An 18,548-nucleotide genomic window follows, 5' to 3' on the forward strand; every position below is an offset into this window, starting at 1 on the left:
TTGTTTCAGAGAAATATCAAAAACTAAGAACAAGGAGTTCTTCATGTATTTATTTTTCTTTTTTTACAGCGGTGCGGAGAAAAAAAGAATACCATTCCTCCCCACTTTTTCTAAAAGGTGGTGATTTCCTGAACATTACCAGCTGAATATATTTACTCAGTACTTGCAGAGTGCTGGCCACAAAGGCAGGAATGCGACTTGAAAAGGCCTGTGACATTTTAATGTTTTAACCCATAAAATAAACACACACATCGGACCTATTTCTTTTCTTTTTTTAATGAATAGCTACATTCATTCTCAACAGAAAAAAAATGAGTTTTGCGTTAAAGCCACACCCATTCGGGATGTGTGGCTCACTCCTTGCATTCTTATTGGCCAACAAGGAGGAGAGGGGCGGGCCTTGTCAGGTGGTATAAAGTCCTATTTAGGCTGGTTGTCCCTGAGGGAAACACTTGGACCAAGACCCAGATAGGGACTTTGCTATTTTGGACCTTACTTCATTGGAACCCAGCTTAAACTTTTATTTACATAACCGTATTTAAATAAGAATGGAATATGTCATTTATTTTCTTTTTCTGACAACAGCCTTCATTTGTCAGGTAGGAAGCTGTTTTCTGACCTAAATTCATGTCAAATCTGTTTGCAACAGTCCTCCTGGTAGTAGAAGAGATTGCATGAGTCAGAATAATTGTACACCACAAGTGCATCAACTTACATTAGTGAGGCTATCAAATAACTGTTTATGGCTGTTGCATAGGATATCGTTCTAGAGAAGTCGGTCATTAGGTAGGCGATATGGTTATCTACTATTTTTTTTAATCCAGTGTTTATCAACTGCTTCATGTACTTCTGTGACATGTTTATTCAGCCAAGTTCCACCCACCCTTAACAAGTGCTTTGCAAGATCGTTGACATTATAAACTGCAAGAAATAAATAGATATTGCTCCATAGACAGAATGTTTATTATTTGAGTATAAGAAATAATTCCTAAAAGGAACAAAAGTATATGCCATTTTAAGAATATTTCTTATCTTACATAGATTCTATTTTTTATTTCCAACAACATAAAGTCAAGTCAAGTCAAGTCAAATTTATTTATATAGCCCTTGATCACAAAAATGTCTCAAAAGACTGCACAGGATTACAATGACACAATTACCTGATCTTAAACCAACATATTCAAAAAATACAATGGGTAAAATTGTTTCTTATGCACACAAAAATTAATTTGTATCATGGCTGATGGCAAATGAAATAGTTATTTTTATTTTATATTTATGTCTCATCTCATCTCATTAGCTGCACCGCTTATCCTCAGTAGGGTCGCGGGGGTGCTGGAGCCCATCCCAGCAATCATCGGGGAGTGGGCAGGGGACACCCTGAACTGGTTGCCAGCCAATCGCAGGGCACACAGGGACAGACAACTCGCTCGCTCATTCACACCTAGGGACAATTTGGACCGGCCAATCCACCTGAAATGCATGTCTTTGGAATGTGGGAGGAAACCGGAATGCCCGGAGGAAACCTACGCAAGCACAGGGAGAACATTCAAACTCCGCACAGGAAGTCTGGTAGCTGGATTTGAACACACACAGGAGGTTCCCAAGACCTTAAAACTGTGCCGCACACGCGCTAACCACTGCGCCGCCGTGCTGCCCTTATATTCATGTATTTTATTTATTTCTATTGATTTTTTTCTTATTTGAAATAATTTCTATTTTCTCGTTTTCGGTGAAAGAAATCCTAAAATGAGCAAAATTGTATACCATTTGAAGTACAGTATATGTTTTATTTTACAATTATTTACCCCGTTTATTTCCAAACAAAAATGAAAAATGCTTTTAGGAAAATTGTCTCTCCTTAGTTATTGCACATAAAATAGTTTATTTATTTATGTATTTTTAATATTTTGGTATTTTTTAAGGATTTTTTACATTTTTTTTATAAATATTTTCTCATTGTTGGTGAAAAAAGAAACCCTAAAATGATATACTGTACCATTTTAAGGATCATTTTTATTTGATTAGAATTATTTAACCTATCTATATCCAAGTAAAAAGAAAAACATAGTTAGCAAAATGGTCTCTTATGGGCAAATGCACACACTATAATTTTTCTTTTATATATATATTTTTTTATAAATATTTTGTTTGACACATTTTCAATTGTATTTTTTCTAATTCAATTGAAAATAATTGGTATGTTCTTACTTTGGTAAAACAAACCACTCCTAAAATGAGCAAAATGACATCCCATTTGCAACAGAAAAAAATGATACCTAAATTAAAATGAAGTAGTATTAAGAAAAATAACAGCCAAATGGTCTTCCATTGGAACAAAAATGTTTTTGTGGTGTATGAAGAAAGCAAATGCTGTGATTTTCGAAAAATTTCATATATTGTTTTAAAATTCAAGTACACCCTCAAACTTTCTCCGAATAACCCATGGGGTACTTGTATCCCCATTTGTATTCTAATTATTTAGTCAACTAATTTTACATTGAATATTTATAGCAAATCTGAACAGTGATTGGTACAAATAAAGTATGTCGCAAAATTGAGTACACCCCTCACATTTCTGCGGAGATTCAATTATAATGTTTAATAGAACTCAACAAAGAAACTTTGCTTCGACACAATGAAAAAAAGTACTGTATGTCAACAAAGGCCATGGCTGACTGGAAAGATATCATTTGATCTGATGAGACAAAGACTACGATATATGTTTTGGCTCAAATGGCAATTATGTGTGGCGGCAACCACGTAAGAAGTACAAACATTGTGTTGGAAATGTCATGGTTTGGGACTGCATGAGTGCAACTGGAATAGAGGAGTAGCATTTCAATAAGGGAAACTACTGTGGACTCCACCTCCAGAAACTGGGTCGCAGGGCAAAGTTCCAGTCTGACAATGACCCCAAATACACTTCTAAAATGGCCAAGGCTTTTCTAAATGGGCTAACTAGATAAACTGGCCAAGCATGTGTCCAGCTCTAAATCCAATAGAACATCTTTGGGGCATCCTCAAGCGGAAGGTGAAGATGCACAAGATCTTGAATATCCCCCAGCTCAGTCATGTTGTCATGCAGGAGTGGAAGAGCATTCCCGTGGCAATTTGTGAGGCTTTAGTAAAATTCATGGCCAGGAGGATTAAGGTGGCTCTGAAAAACCATGGTGGCCACACAAAATATTGAACTTCAGGAACATTTACTCAAGGGTGTACTCACTTCAGTTAAAAGGGGTTTAGCGACTAATGGCTATGTTTTGAGTTCTTTGAGGGGGGAAAACAAATGTACACTGCTATATAAGCTTTACACAGACTACCTTTCATTGTGTCTAAGCAATATTTCTTCAGTGTTGTTTAATTAAACATTTTGATGAAATTTCTGCAAAAATGTGAGGTGGGTACTCACTTTTGTGACATACTGTACCTCACAGGCAGTTAAGGGTTTTTTTCAATGTTGTGGCTTTCTATCATTTGCCCAAAACGACTGTTGGTATTCCCGGTGAGAAATATATATTTGTTCCAAAGAAAATACATTGATCTACCAGAGAGCATATTTTGACTCACAGTGTATCGTGATTTCATATTGGACTTGGTAGTTCTGTTAGTCTAAGAATGCCTTTGTTTCAGGTGACGGCTAACTGTCCTGCAATGTGTGAGTGTCCCGAGGGCCATCCGGTGTGCCCTCCGGGGGTGAGCACCATATTAGACGGATGTGGGTGCTGCAAGGTGTGTGCTGCACAGCTAAACCAAGACTGCAGTTCCAAGAAGCCTTGTGATCATCACAAAGGGCTGGAGTGCAATTACGGGAACGATATCATGGAGGTCTGGGGCGTGTGCCGAGGTAAGAGGGACAAATACTTATAAGAGGACTTAGCAAAGTTTGCTGGTAATTTTGCCGCAATTGAGTATTATACAGTTTTCCCTCGATTTTTGTGGTTAATCAGTTCCATGATTACTCGTTTTTAGTGAATTTCCATAAAGTAGTTAATAGTTTAGTAGAACCTCAACTATAAGGAGAGATGACATCAATGGACTTTGAACTTTCAAGAAGAGCGGAGAGAGTAATTTCAGATAAGAAAATTCAATCGATTTTAAAAGCCTTTTCTTTTTAATAACCCTTCTAGGTTGCAAAACCAGATCTACCCTAAAGAGTGTGTAAATCAAGAACAGCAACACAATGTAATAATAGAAAAATAACAAACAGTGCACAATGATAGCCAAAATAACAAACTGGTGTCCTATGCAATCTCCTATGCTGGTGTCCAATATTAAAGACAGAATAAAGTTATCACATATATACGTATAATTATATCCTAACAATTGATCCGTTTACCTGAGTGCACACACTCCGTTTCCCTCATCCAGGATATTTTTATGCTGCAAAGCACTCAAAACTTATAGTACCGAGACAGATGGTACGCACAAACTCCTACTTACTCGCTAATAAAGCTGTATGTGTTTTGGTTGATTTCTCTGGGACATTTCTATTTTATTTTCTGCCCTCACAACAAGAATACGACAGTTATATCCATCCATATATAGTGTAAGTCTTTGATTATGGCAAGCCATGTACAAGTACACCTTGTAAACACATGAGACGCAGCAATGGAGCGCACAGCATTTCTTGATCATGGTGAGTGACCTGAATGTCTAAAGTTTAGTACAATAATGCCGTCTATTTGTTTTGTCTTATCGGCTTGCTCACAGATGGCATGAATAATGGGTTATCCGTTTATCATTAGTCATACGATTTGTACAGATAGATTTAATCAGTTGCATGTAAATGTGAATTTTATAAATGTGAAATATATAAAAAACTGTGATGCACCACTGACGCAATTCGAACCACAAAATGGTGAGGGAATATGGTATTAATGTCACGAGGGGACCGGACCAGAACGCAGGCAGGAGGCAGGAAGGGAGAACTCAATTGCGTTGACGATCAAAACTTTTATTTACCAAAATAAAAGTTGTCCAAAACTCAGGGACAAGACAGAACAAACAGGCTTTAACAAAAACGTGCAAACACAGGTTTCTTCCAACTCAAACAAAACAGGACAGAGCAAAACAGAACGGGAAGTGCAGACAGAAAATGCAATGAGCCAGCACCCGCAAAACCCACAACCCACCCTTAAGTAGCACGCACGCAAATTAGCTGATCTACTGCAGCCGTGCCCAGGGGGCGGGGCCAGCCGGTCACCACGGCGACCATGCTGGACACGACAATTAATGTCACTCTAGACCGAAAGAGCCAAAGTATCAAAAATATTTTGACTTTTTTGGGGGAGAAAGCCACACCATATATTTTAAGATAAAATTCAAGAAAACTGCCAAACCCGCTCTTCAGACAAAAGCTAGTTCTTCATCAAATTTCATTTCACTTTGTGACATTTGATGATTTGATAAAATGTATGAAATAATAATGCCATCGCCTGTGTCTCACATCGATATAAATATACCAATTAAAATGTGTCTCTTTCCCGCAGTTACTTAAGTATTGTGGCTCACTTTTATCGTCATTTTTGTCTTAAAAATGATTTCAAAACAAGGTGCAAGCGAAGTTATATTGTCAAAATGTAACAAAATACAGCAAACAAGGAAACCAACGTATTTACCATTGGTGCAGACGGCACTGGGCGGGGGGAAAAAGCAGTGCGCGCATTGTGTGTATGGCTCCACCCATTTCTACGTCACCCAATGAAATTGCTCTGGTTGCTCTGCTTGAGTTTTTGCATGTTTACAGTTTGTTCTGTGGGTTTTCGTCATAAAGTGTCTCAACAGTGAACATACATTATTTAATGAGCTTCCATATAAAGAATTCTTTCGCGATGTACAACCAAAACGGGGTCTGTTGGTGGAACATCTTGACTGTAAACAGCAGTTGAGACTGTGCCTTAACTATACTGCGCCAAAATAACCTTTTATTCAGTGTTGTCCCGGCTTCACACGCGCTATATTAGGCTTGGCATGTAACAATGGAGTATGTAATTGTGCATGTTATGTTTGTCTAAGCCAGATGTACATTTATGGCCCGTGAGCCATAGGTTTCCGACCCCTGGTCTAAACCGTTCAGATCTGCGCTTCATGTTGGACTGTTAATTCTAGAAATATAACTTGAAAAAAACATGAGTAATAGCATAATACAAAGCTACAAATGGCAGAGCTCTTTGTACTCTCAAATGAGTTTTTTTGTGAATGGTCAGTTTTAATCTCAAGAAAGGTATTGAAATCCACAAGCTCCCCGTACACTCGACAGCATTTAAAAAGAGATTCTTCAAGGGAGTAAATGTAATAGCGTCATGCCATAGCTGCGCTCCAACCTATGAATAGCAGAACCTTCTCGCTTTAGAGACAAGTAGTCTGGCGATGCCTGTCCCCCTCAATACCATTGACCTTTTAGTCTCAAATGTTGTTGCCATGGAAAGGTATTGTGCTCCAGCAGCGTCACATTTCAGTGCTTTTAAAAATTGTCATGCATCCCTTTGACTCAAAGGTAAATGAACCGGATCCATCTTAACCAAAATTTTAGTTTATTTCGTGCAGTGGATGGACAAGTGGTCGTCTTTCATCGACTCTCTTCCCAACAAAGATTTGATTTACAGTTGAAATATACAGTACAAAAAGACCTGGGATATTACATTAATCTGTTCTGAAGTGGGGATGTCAAAGTGAAATTGCCATATGGAAACCTACGGTGATTAGCTGAAGCATTCCGGGCCCCTAGTACCCCAGAAAAAAAGAAAAGAAATAATTGTAAATAATACTTTTATATAATCTATATGTATGTGATCAAATGACAAAAATAGATAAAGACATGGAAGAAAAATGTAATTTTTGGGGGGGGTTGAGACATGACTCAAGCTGGTACAGTGGAGCAAGTGGGTAGATGCAGATTGCGACTAAAATTAAGACTGATTTTAAAACTTCCACTTGCGAGATTGTCAGGCCTTTAGAAGATTTCCTTTTTTAACTGCCTTCTTAGTGTTAAGGATTGTCCCGATCATCGATGGTTAAATCCATATTCCTCAGTGAAGGTAACTATACATGTGCCTTCTTCATTTTTATTATCTCAAGCTTTGTTTCCATTGTTATCATCTTCTTGCTTTTCCCTTAAGCATCACTTAAAGTCTTAAGACCCGTGATAAACAAATTCAGGTTTGTTAGATGAGATTCGGGCAGCACGGCAGCGCAGTGGTTATCGCGTGTGCGGCTCAGTTCTGAGGTCATGAGATCAAAACCTCCTTGCGGAGTTTGCATGTTCTCCCCCTGCTTGCGTGGGTTTCCTCCGGGCACTCCGGTTTCCTCCCACATTCCAAAAACATGCATTTCAGGTTAATTGGCCAGTTCAAATTGTCCCTAGGTGTGAATGAGCGAGTGAGTTGTCTGTCTCTATGTGCCCTGCGATTATTGGCAACCAGTTCAGGGTGTCCCCTGCCCACTGCCCGGAGATAGCTGGGATGGGCTCCAGCACCCCCGTGACCCTACTGAGGATAAGCGGTGCAGATAATCGATGGATGGATAGATGAGATTCTAAACTGAACAGATAAAGAGAAATTAATGTGGGAGTGAGTGCTACTGATAGCGTATCAGACCAGCATTTTATGAGTTTGACCAATAGCAGCCAGACATCTAGAGTCCTATGAAGTATTTGACTCGCACAGTCAAACGCACGAACGTGGATGCTAGACACATAAAATAATGTTTTGATGTAGTATAGTGGGGAATATCTCACAAAGAGGGGCCCAAAACACATCTTATTCCATTTTGTAATGCTAAAACATCATGGGATGTAGACACTGTAACACGGGGTACTACTATACTGTCTTTTTCAATTAAACTCAGCACTGAAATTTGTTAAAACTAACCATTCATGTTTCCCAGCCAAATCAGAAGGACGCACGTGCGACTACAATGGCAGAATCTACCAGAACGGTGAGGGTTTCCGTGTGGGCTGTAAGCACCAGTGTACCTGCATGGATGGCGCTGTGGGTTGCGCGCCACTATGTGACCAAAATATGCCTCCTGCCACGCCGTCGTGCCCCTTCCCCCAGTTGGTCAGGACGCCAGGCCAGTGCTGCTTCACTGTCCACTGCCACAAAGACACTTGGAGCCTTCCAAGCAAGCATAACACAAAGGTTGGTTTTAAGATTATATATAAAGTTAGCAGGAAAACTTTACAATTGTCTATTAAATTATTATATAGTGTTTCCTCAACATTTTGGAGTCAGACTTTTGCTTCCTCGGTGCATCTATTGATAAATACACTCACCGGCCACTTTATTAGGTACACCATGGAAGGAACAGGTTGGACCCTGTTTTGCCTTCAGAACTGCCTCAATTCTTCATGACATCGATTCAACAAGGTGATGGAAGCTTTCCTCAGAGAGTTTGGTCCATATTGTCATGATGGCATCACACAGTTGGCACAGATTTGTCTGCTGCACATCAATGATGCAAATCTCCTGTTACACCACATCCCAAAGGATTGAGAACTGGTGACTGTGAAGGCCATTTGAGTACAGTGAACTCATTGCCATGTTCAAGAAACCAGCCTGGATGATTCCAGCTTTGACATGGCACATTATCCTGCACAAATTAGCACTCAGAAGTTGGGTACAAAGTGGTCATGAAAAGATTGGACATGCTCATCAACAATACTTAGGAAGGCTTTGGCTTTGCAACAATGGTCAATTGGCATAGAGGGGCGCAAAGAGTGCCAAGAAAATATTCCCCACACTATTGCACCACCACCACCACCAGCCTGAACCGTTGATACATTGCAGGATAGATCCATGCATTTACGTTGCTGACGCCAAATTCTGACCCTATAATCAGAATGTCGCAGCAGAAATCAAGACTCATCAGACCAGGAAACGTTTTTTCAATTTTTTATTATCCGATATTGATGAGCTTGTGCGAATTGTAGCCTCAGTTTCCTGTTCATAGCTGAAATGAGTGGCACCCGGCGTGGTATTATGCTGCTATGGCCCATCTGCCTCAAAGTTCGACACACTTTGTGTTCAGAGATGCTCGTCTGCCTACCTTGGTTGTAACGGGTGGTTATTTGAGTCACTGTTGCCTTTATATCAGCTCGAACCAGTCTGGCCATTCTCCTTTGACGCCTACTTTCAACAAGGCATTTACGCCCACAGAACTGCCGCTCACTGGATATTTTTTATTTTTCAGATCATTCTCTGATGGTTGTGCATGAAAATCCCAGTAGACCAGCAGTTACTGATATACTCAGACCAGCCCTTCTGGCACCAACAACCATGCCACGTTCAAAGTCACTCAAATCACCTTTCCTCCCCACACTGTTGCTCGGTTTGAACTGCAGGAGATTGTCTTGACCATGTCTACATGCCTAAATGCACTGAGTTGCCACCATGTGATTTTCTGTTTAGAAATTAAGTGTTCGTGAGTAGTTAGACAGGTGTACCTAATAAAGTGGCCGGTGAGTGTATGTACGATTCACAGTACCTGTATGGTTGGAAAACTACCTTTTGAGAGACTTTTGACATTAGAAAAGGATGATTTCATTTAATCCTCGAGTGACTCTTCTTGTTTTCTCTCGCTCCAAAAGTAAGCGCCAATGCTCTCATGTGTGCTCATACGTGGCTTACACTACATATACATACATATATGGGGAGAGCATGCAAACTCTGCACAGGAAGGCTGGTAGCTGGATTTGAACCGAAAATCAAAACCACTAATGATATAGAAGTGTTTTTGTGATTGGAGAAAAGGACCGTACCACAATGAAGTACTCTTTCAAATTGGTTTTGTGTGCTTTATCCTAGATGACGTTTCCCAAACCGGAGCACCGACTTGACACTCGTCCTCATGAAAACGATCTGCCGGGGACTAATAAGTTTGCACACCTCACAAATAGCCTGGAGGTTCAACGTGACTACGAACACATGCCAGGTAAGACAATGGCATCTGGCTGAATCATGTGACATATGTAGATTGTAGAACGTGCTAACCTGTATGAAAATGTTTTCAGATTAAAACTGAGTGAACCAAATATGAAATATTGTAAAATAACTAAACTTGCAATTGCTGCCCTTCAAATGGTGATAGATACTGGAATTCAAATATTCCAGGAAACAATATGATTACTGTAATCCCTCGCTTCTTTGCGGCCTCAGCGCATCGCAGCTTGAAAAATATTTTTTAAAAAGTGAATTGCTTTCATGTGGCCTTGATTCGTTATCCCCAATCACATATTTTTGCAAGCAAGGACAGGTGGACCACACTTTTGTCTGGCTTGGAAGCCCTTTTTTGACGTTATTTTTGCTTCAAATAAACTGCACTCGTGCGGCCGCATTCCAATATCTCTAGGGAACCAGCACGAGGCATTTGTGTCGGGAGGCTTACCATTCTGTTCTGCATGAAATGAAATGCACAGTTGAGGTTTCGATCCATTATCCTCGGTCAACTATTGCTAAGGGCTGGGGCTGGCAGAGTGAATTTTCTTTTTCGTTTCAGGCTGCTGAAGCATGCCAATGTGGCCCGTCTAAAATAAACTGCAGCTTTTTTAGCCACGATCCATTATCCCCAGTCAACTATTGTTGAGTGGGGGGGGGGATGCGAGAGAGTAGAACTGTGTCATGCCTGGCGGCTCTTTTTTTTCCTGAAGAATACCCTTGAGGCCCCAATGCATTTTCCCTAATCCCATATTGCTGTGAACGATGACCGATGGAAGGCACTTGTGTTGGGAAGCGTGTAATTCTTGCCCGCCTAAAATAAAATGCACTGTTTTGTTCGTGATCAATTATCCCTGGTCGACTATTGCAGAGAGCAAGGGTCGGCAGGGTTTTTTTTCCAGTTTGGGCTGTTGTGGCCCGCCTAAAATGAACTGCTTTTTTAGAAACAATACATTATCCCCAGTCGACTACTGCCGAGTGCGGAGGCCCGAGATGGAAAATTTGTGTCATACAAATTTTCTGAGCAAATACGAAACACCACGTTTACTTGTAGAAATGGGAATTCCGGCTCCAAATGGCACTGCAGGTTGTTTTTGTTGCTTTAATCCCTACATTACCAATTATTAGGTAACACTATGCATGGAATGGCATAAAAAGAGGGAAAATAAAGGCAAAAATGGAAAAAAGGAAAAAAATATCATGATATAAAAAAGCCATAAATGACGAAAAGAGAATAAACTTTACATTTTTATACAAACACGTTAACACTGAAAAACACAGGAAATATAACAATATTATTTATAAATTTACCCAAAAAAAGATTAAATACAAAACAGTTTTATCCTTTTTAAGGTCAACAACACAGAATCCCCCAAAAATCCATATTGACCAATCATTTAAGAAAAAAGGCGCCAGGGAGGGAACCAGCTGTTGATTGGTTGTGAATCAGCTCCCTTTGTTCACTTCCAGGGGCCGGCTCATAGAGACGTTGCGTTCACGAACGACACAAGTCGGTCGCCGCACCAATGACAAATGCACTGGTGCTTTCAAAGATACAACTCACATGTTCTGCGACTAAATACTAAATTCATAATCGTAACAACTCAGAGGAGAGTGGAAAACCACGCCGCTGAAAACGGCGTCAGGTTTGAAAGGGCACGCTGCCATCGGCGTTCTGCAGCCAAAATAACTCACCGCTTTTGACTGCCAGTTATAGTAACGGGGTTGTAATAAGAGATAAAATAATCAGTTAGATTACCCTGTTACTGAAAAACATAGCACCTACATGTAACGGCGTTATTTAGAACGGTGTTATTCCCAACACTGTATACGAGTGATTACTGTCAAGTACAGTATCAGGACCCAAACGTGTGACAATCTCACACAAGCCTTCTATTTTACGGGAAATGGGTTGCCATGCACGTTAGGCAGCGGTCTGGCGTGGAAAGGCAGGAAGCCAGAGACCGACAAGATCGATTCCAACTGCCCGAGCAGATATCGGAGAGATGAGGTCGATACCGGACAGGACGGGACAGACAGGATTCATAATGAAACAGGATATCGAAATAAACAGGACAAACTAGACGGGAACGAAAACTGGAGAAAATAAGAAACAGAACAAAAAATAGACGGGAATGAAACAGGAAACCGATATTTAAGAGGACTAAATAAACGGGAACAATACCGGACAGAAAATACTAACAGGAAAACAGGACCGAATTAGAACCCATGTCTTGCGGGGCAGAGGTTCGTTGACGGACTGACAAAGGAAAAATGAGAGCACTGAGCTTAAAAAGACGGAAAGCTAATCTGTCAATCAGCTGCAGCTGGCGCCACACAGGCGGGGCCAATTGGGCACCATGGCAACCGTGACAGATTCCAGTGTAATGGGATATTGAATCTTAGGTGAAAACAAACAGCCTGGTGGCGCCCATCCCTCTCCAGGCCAACCTGTTTCCAGCCAGTCTCGAGTGTTTGGCGAATGTGCTATCAACTGCATTACGGAAGCATATATAACATTTATACATAATATACTTGTTCTTTGCTTTGTGAGGCTTATTAATAGTTAACAAACTGGGTAAACTGCTCATTACTGCCCTCTGGTGAAACCAAACTTCCACTGCAGAGAAAACACTCATATGGTATGATTTTGTGATATTCTGTAATTTGTTTCAGTGTGGGCTAAGCAAAAAGAGTGTCCCGTCCTCACCACAGAGTGGTCCCAGTGTTCCCGTAGCTGCGGGACGGGTTTCTCTTCCCGGCTCTCAAATAAAAACCCACGGTGTAAGATGGACAGAGAGACCAGACTCTGTATGTTGCGGCCGTGCAGCGGCATGCTGCCTCTTCCAAACAAGGTAACCTTTTAGAAGGGTAAAAGCATTATTAGATTTACAAATACAGACGCTCCCCTACTTGCGACCATTCGACAAATGGTAGATACGAACATTTTTTTTCGGAATGTCGAAAAATATCCGGACATTGCTGAGAGTTAGATTTTGTATTGTGCAGTTTTTTGCGAGTACAGGACATTTGGGGCGGCAGTAGCTCAGGAGGTAGAGTGCTCGTCTTGGGATCAAGGGATCCCAGTTCGAATCCCGGCTTGTCCGTGCTACATGTCAAAGTGTCCTTGGGTAAGACACTGAACCCCAAATACCCCGTCTTACATGGCTGCAATACAAGGCCGCTATTGGGAAATGTGGAGCACATTGTAAAGCGCTTTGGGAAGTCATTGACTTGAAAAGCGCTATATAAATGCACATCATTTTATTTCATACTGTAGTGCTTCTTTCCGCCACTACCGGCGTGTGGCGCTGTGAGAGCTTACCCAGCATCCACCCCGAAGAAGAAATCAGACTTCTACTTCCTAGTTCATGTGTAAACATACTATGTGGACTGTACTGTGTCTCTAGCGTGCTAAGGACTTTGAAGTTTTTATCGTTTAATATCTCGTGCATCCATTCAATACGGTTGGTGTAAAGTGTAAAGAAGAGGCAAGCCCTTTCTTTTAAAATGAAAGTGGAATAAGAAAGATTGATGCGGTTGAGCAAATAGTTGGATGGCTTTTTTTCGCCCACTTTCTACCACAGAGGAGAAGGTCGCCTAACTCTTCAAGCTCATCTTCCAAGAGTAATTTAAACTTAACTTTGTTCATCTTTATAGAGCAAATCACTTTATGAAATGTTTATTTTTTAGTACAAAACAATACAGGTTATGTAAACAAACCTTAAACATACAAAATATAGCACTGAAGAAACTTACGAACAAATTCAACTTACGAACGATCGTCCGGAACCTATCACGTTCGTAAGTAGGGTAGCAACTGTACCCTAACATTATAACTTGATTTTATTTTTTTCTTGCATTTTTAGCTTATCTCATAGCTGACATTTTGAACAACAACAACAAATGTTCTGTGTTTATACCAATTCTTACTTCCCATGTACTGAACAAAAACCTATTTCCTGTACCCCTGTGTTTGAGTTAATTTTAGTAAGTATATCGTTTGGGCAGCTTCCAGGGAGCAGGGTCATTCCTGCCAAGCAACAGTCCATAGCTAAGCTCCGTGTTGTGAGTCTATATTAATTCTCTGTGGTGGACACAGCTTTTGCTACGCTTGCTTAGCTTTAAGACTCAGCTGCCAAAAACAATAAATGAACAATGAGTGTGTTCAGAGCACATAGTAAGGCTGTTAAACGTAGCTCTCTTTTTTTAAGATTTAAAAATACTACAGTTTAAAGACATATTTTTAAGGATAAAGTGATCTACACAAGATCATTTGTGATGCCGCTAAGGCGTATTAGTTTATTGATGAACAGTTTTACAATAATTTACAAAAATACCTGAACTATGGAATAGTAATTGAAATGTTTTTCAATCATAATTACAGATGGCACAATTACAATAAAATATCAGAAATTTTAAAATGTATACATCTTATATTGGATTATGTTTTGAACTAGTTCACTATTGTCACTATTAGGTCGAAAAAGAGAAAATGAAAAGTACAGTGTTTATTATTTTAACACTAGATGTTTCTTTATTATGTAGTGCAACGAGTGCTACAAAGCGGAGAAGAATACAAACTACTGACACTCAAAGTAATCAAACCGAGACATTTTTTTTTGCCCAACCTTTAACAAGGATTTTTGTTTTTCCAGTACCCTTAGCAACAACATGGCAGATGATTTGTCGACCTACGAGTGTTTAAGAAAATTTATATGATAGTTCAAGTATTTTGCTTGTTATTTAAATCAATATTGATTTTTGTTAATATAGTATTTTTTATCACTAGGAGGCGCTAAATAGTACACACTGTCAATTATTTTCAAAATTATGATTTTATTTTGTAGAAGTACAAGTTTGTTTATTCATGTGTCTGAAATTTCATATTCTATTTTAGTAAATTTATATGTTTTTCAAAGTCATTTATTAATGCATGATTTTTAAAGATTTGTAGTTCTCATAGAAAATGTGATTTTTTTTTTTTCTAGAAATGGCCGTCGTAAACTACGAAAGATTCGTAGTATTTGGTAGCTCTGTATTTGTCAAGAATCAGAACAGGATCAGGACCCAATCGCATGACGTTCTCACGCAAGCCTTTTATTTTACGGGAAATGGGGATTCATGCACGTTAGGCAGTCGGTCTGGCGTGGAAAGACAGGAAGCCAGAGGCCGACCAGATTGATACCAATTGCCCGAGTTGATATCAGACAGATGGGGTCGATACCGGAGAGGGCAGACGGGATAGATAATGAAACAGGATATAGAAAAATAAACAGGACTAACTAGACGGGAACGAAAACTGGAGAAAATAATAAACCGGACAAAAATACCTGAGAACGAAATGGAAACCGATATTAAATCTGATGATGAGCCAATTGGGCGCCATGGAAACCGTGACAGCATTTGTTTGTGTTTTTCATGTTAGAAAAATTTTATGATTTTGGGTCATACTTTTGTCATTTCATTAAGTAAGGGTGACTTAAAGGTACAGTGTGTAATATTTAGTGCCCCCTAGTGTAACAAAACAACGTTCATTCAGTAAAAGAACATTCATTTGAATAATAGGCAGAAATACATGCATCATACCAGTGTCATTTTTATGGATATTGATAGGTCGAGAAATTTGTATTTCTATTGCTCAGCAGAATTCATACCTAGTAGTCGCCACCATGTTTGTCTGGCACCTTGCTGCTACGCTATGATCATTTGACACTGGTTTTCGTTCGCAACGGAAAAACAGCCATCTAGTGTTCTAATATTACAAGATGTACCTTTAAAATAAAAGTCTATTTCTGAGCCCTGGTTATAGTTTAAGACAGTGGTCAGCAACCACCGGACTGCGGACCGCTGCCGGGCCATGGGTCTATTGGAACCGGTCTGCACTGAAAGAGATATAGGTTATCTTAAACAATAAACATTAGAAAACAAGTTGCCTTGTTTTTTGCTCAAAGTGTATACAAGGCGCATTTTCTTTACCCACAAAAGAACTCAAACTGAGTGCACGTTATGTTATGTAGTATATTATTGTATTTAAGCAATCATCTATCAGTTGAAAAATATCACAGACAGGGTTGGGTAGGGTTACTTTAACTTGATTACTTTCAATTACTTTTGGATTACCCCAATACCAAATATGCTAATAAAAGACAAAAGAAACTAAATATGAATAAAATTATGACTCACAACACGTGGTAAGCTTTCTCTCCTGGCTTTGATCTCTTTGATCTCTGGCAAAACTAACAATGCGACAGAAAATAAATCCAAACAGCTTGCCGACATCATTTTTGCCGTTCCATGTATTCCGTTACTCCCCAAGCCTGCACAAAATTTAGTAATTTTATTCATATTTAGTTTCTTTTGCCTTTTATTAGCATATTTGGTATTGGGGTAATCCAAAAGTAATTGAAAGTAATCAAGTTAAAGTAACCCTACCAAACCCTGATCACAGACCACATTCACACAACATTGGATGCAATGGGTATCCAACCTTGATTACAGTGGTGAGAGTCCCCAATCCCATCCACTAAACCACAAGGGATGTAGATGACATAAGAAAAGGCACTCTATTTCATCTCATCATCACACTTTTTTACAGTACCAGAGACGAATGTTAGAGTAACATTCAAATGTTGTCTCCCATTTAATCTACATCCTTAGTGGTTACACAGTAGATTTAACCTTATTATTATTGTTTTATTGTTATCATTACTATTGGTATTAATGGGCCTGGCCGTGAGAATATTGTCTGGCGATAAACTGGTCCATGGTACTGATATGAGCTATACTTGTACAGTGTTCTCGTTTGCCCGCGTCCCTGCGTCCTAGACGCATAATTTTTGCTGGGGACGCATAGTCTCAAATGGACATGCGCTAAATTTTTGCCACAAAATTGTCATTATTACCCGATTACTTTTTTTTAACAAAGATTTACTGCACTCCAAACTTTTCGTCGGGCAGATCCGCCATTGTTGTTTTGGTCTCGCGGTTCAAGTTTTCGTCTGCACGCCGATCTCTGCCAACGAGATCTCGTTGTGTAGTGAAAGGAAGTCAGTCTTTTTTTAGCGCACCGGCTTTTTTGACTCAACTCATTAAAAAGAGCCGTCTCTCAAACGGCTCACTTGATTTGATGATTGATATTACGAATTATGTTGTATAAAGAAGTTAAGAAAAAAGGTAAGTATAAAAGGAGAAAATTAAAAAAAGACAGGTTTGTGGTTATCCCTTTAATCGGTATATTACCAACAATAATTTGAAAAAGAAAATTAATTAATAATTTGATGATTAAAACTGAATGAATATATAGATTTAGATTATATCTTTGTCGCCGATTTACGATTTCAACCTCGATAACACTAAATTTTGGGGACCCATAGATCTCTGTTGGGACCCATAGATTTTGGAGCATGCGAGTCCCCGGGACCTATCACTTTTCACAGGTGAAATGAACACTGCTTGTATTTACTTACAATTTACAGAGAGGCAAGAAATGCTCTACCACGCAAAAATCCCCGTCGCCCCTCCGTCTGTCTTTCGGCGGGTGCGTGAGCATGCGACTTTACCGGCCCAACTTCTGCGGCCAGTGTTCTGACGGACGTTGCTGTTTGCCGCGTCGCACCCGCACTTTGCCCATCGACCTGGTATGCCCGGACGGACGTCGCCTGCGGAAGTCGGCCATGTTCATCCAGTCATGCAAATGCAGCATGGAAGCCTGCGGCCTCCTCAACGAGGTGGACCTTCCGCCACGGCGCTGGATGAACAGAGACGTGCACAAATTCACAGACAAGAAGTGATTTTTCTGATTTCTCATTTGGAACTATCTGATGAACGATGCCGGTTTATAATGTTTCGGTTTAGGGGGGGTTCAAATGACGAAGGTCTTTTCTGGTGTAACTTGGGGCAAAGAACTCCCTTGCTCGGACGTAGGAGTCCTAAATTAGAGCCTTTATTTAATACCTCGAAGATACGCCTGCTTATTTCAACTTGAATATTTTGAGACTGCAAGAGGAAACACTGACAACTGACTTTTAACTTGTGCAGCAACACTATATACCTTCCCTCACAGCAGAAAAGGTTTGAAATAATGCTTGGCAGACATTCAATAAAGATCAAGGTTCAGTCCCAAGACATATCCTTTTGGTTAAAAAGTGAAAGTTAAAAAATCATCGCAATGAAGCAGGCAATAATCCGATTGGAAACGCAGTATTGGTTATGTGGAGGAATCTCAATGAATTGTTTATGTGCCAAGAGACAAACAGATAACCCCTTACATTGTTAGCAGCAAGTAGTCCGATAATAGATTTTGTTCCTGCGTTTGACTTTTGACCAGTGTTGGGCACGTTACTTTAAAATAGTATGAATAAGTGAATATAAACTTTATTCGAACATTAAAATAAAAACAGAACAAACACAATAACTCAACAACAAAATAATGTTACATATCGGTAATATGTTCGAAAAGGGGTAGTAAGAAGCAAATGCTTGTAAGAAGCAGATTCTTATTATTAGTAATTAGTTATGATTACTCACTACACTTCTTCCAAAAAGTAACTGAGTTAGTAACTGAAATAGTCTATAGTAAAAGTAACTAGTTACCAGGGAAAGTAACTATTT

The 18,548-nt window shown here is 39.7% G+C and overlaps 1 protein-coding gene across 1 annotated transcript; it reads left to right on the forward strand.

Annotated features, from left to right (window-relative positions):
• The first annotated feature begins 451 nt into the window (after window positions 1-451).
• On the forward strand, window positions 452-18,108 carry LOC148360811 (CCN family member 1-like). Its single transcript, XM_088343054.1, has 6 exons — window positions 452-599; window positions 3,634-3,847; window positions 7,888-8,141; window positions 9,807-9,933; window positions 12,612-12,790; window positions 17,414-18,108. The coding sequence occupies exons 1-6, from the start codon at window positions 549-551 to the stop codon at window positions 17,726-17,728; spliced, it is 1,140 nt and encodes a 379-aa protein (XP_088199180.1). The 5' UTR covers window positions 452-548; the 3' UTR covers window positions 17,729-18,108.
• The last annotated feature ends 440 nt before the right edge of the window (window positions 18,109-18,548 follow it).

Source organism: Urocampus carinirostris, chromosome 8 (assembly GCF_059441175.1).
Source record: "Urocampus carinirostris isolate Australia breed hairy pipefish chromosome 8, RoL_Ucar_1.0, whole genome shotgun sequence".
In the NCBI taxonomy this organism is placed as follows: Eukaryota; Metazoa; Chordata; class Actinopteri; order Syngnathiformes; family Syngnathidae; genus Urocampus; species Urocampus carinirostris.

Excerpts from the sequence above, each read along its gene's own strand:
- LOC148360811 (XM_088343054.1), top strand. The coding sequence starts at position 549 with ATGGAATATGTCATTTATTTTCTTTTTCTGACAACAGCCTTCATTTGT. Across the intron at positions 3,848-7,887 it reads GGTCTGGGGCGTGTGCCGAG|CCAAATCAGAAGGACGCACG; the intron begins GTAAGAGGGACA and ends CATGTTTCCCAG. Across the intron at positions 12,791-17,413 it reads TGCTGCCTCTTCCAAACAAG|AGAGGCAAGAAATGCTCTAC; the intron begins GTAACCTTTTAG and ends TACAATTTACAG.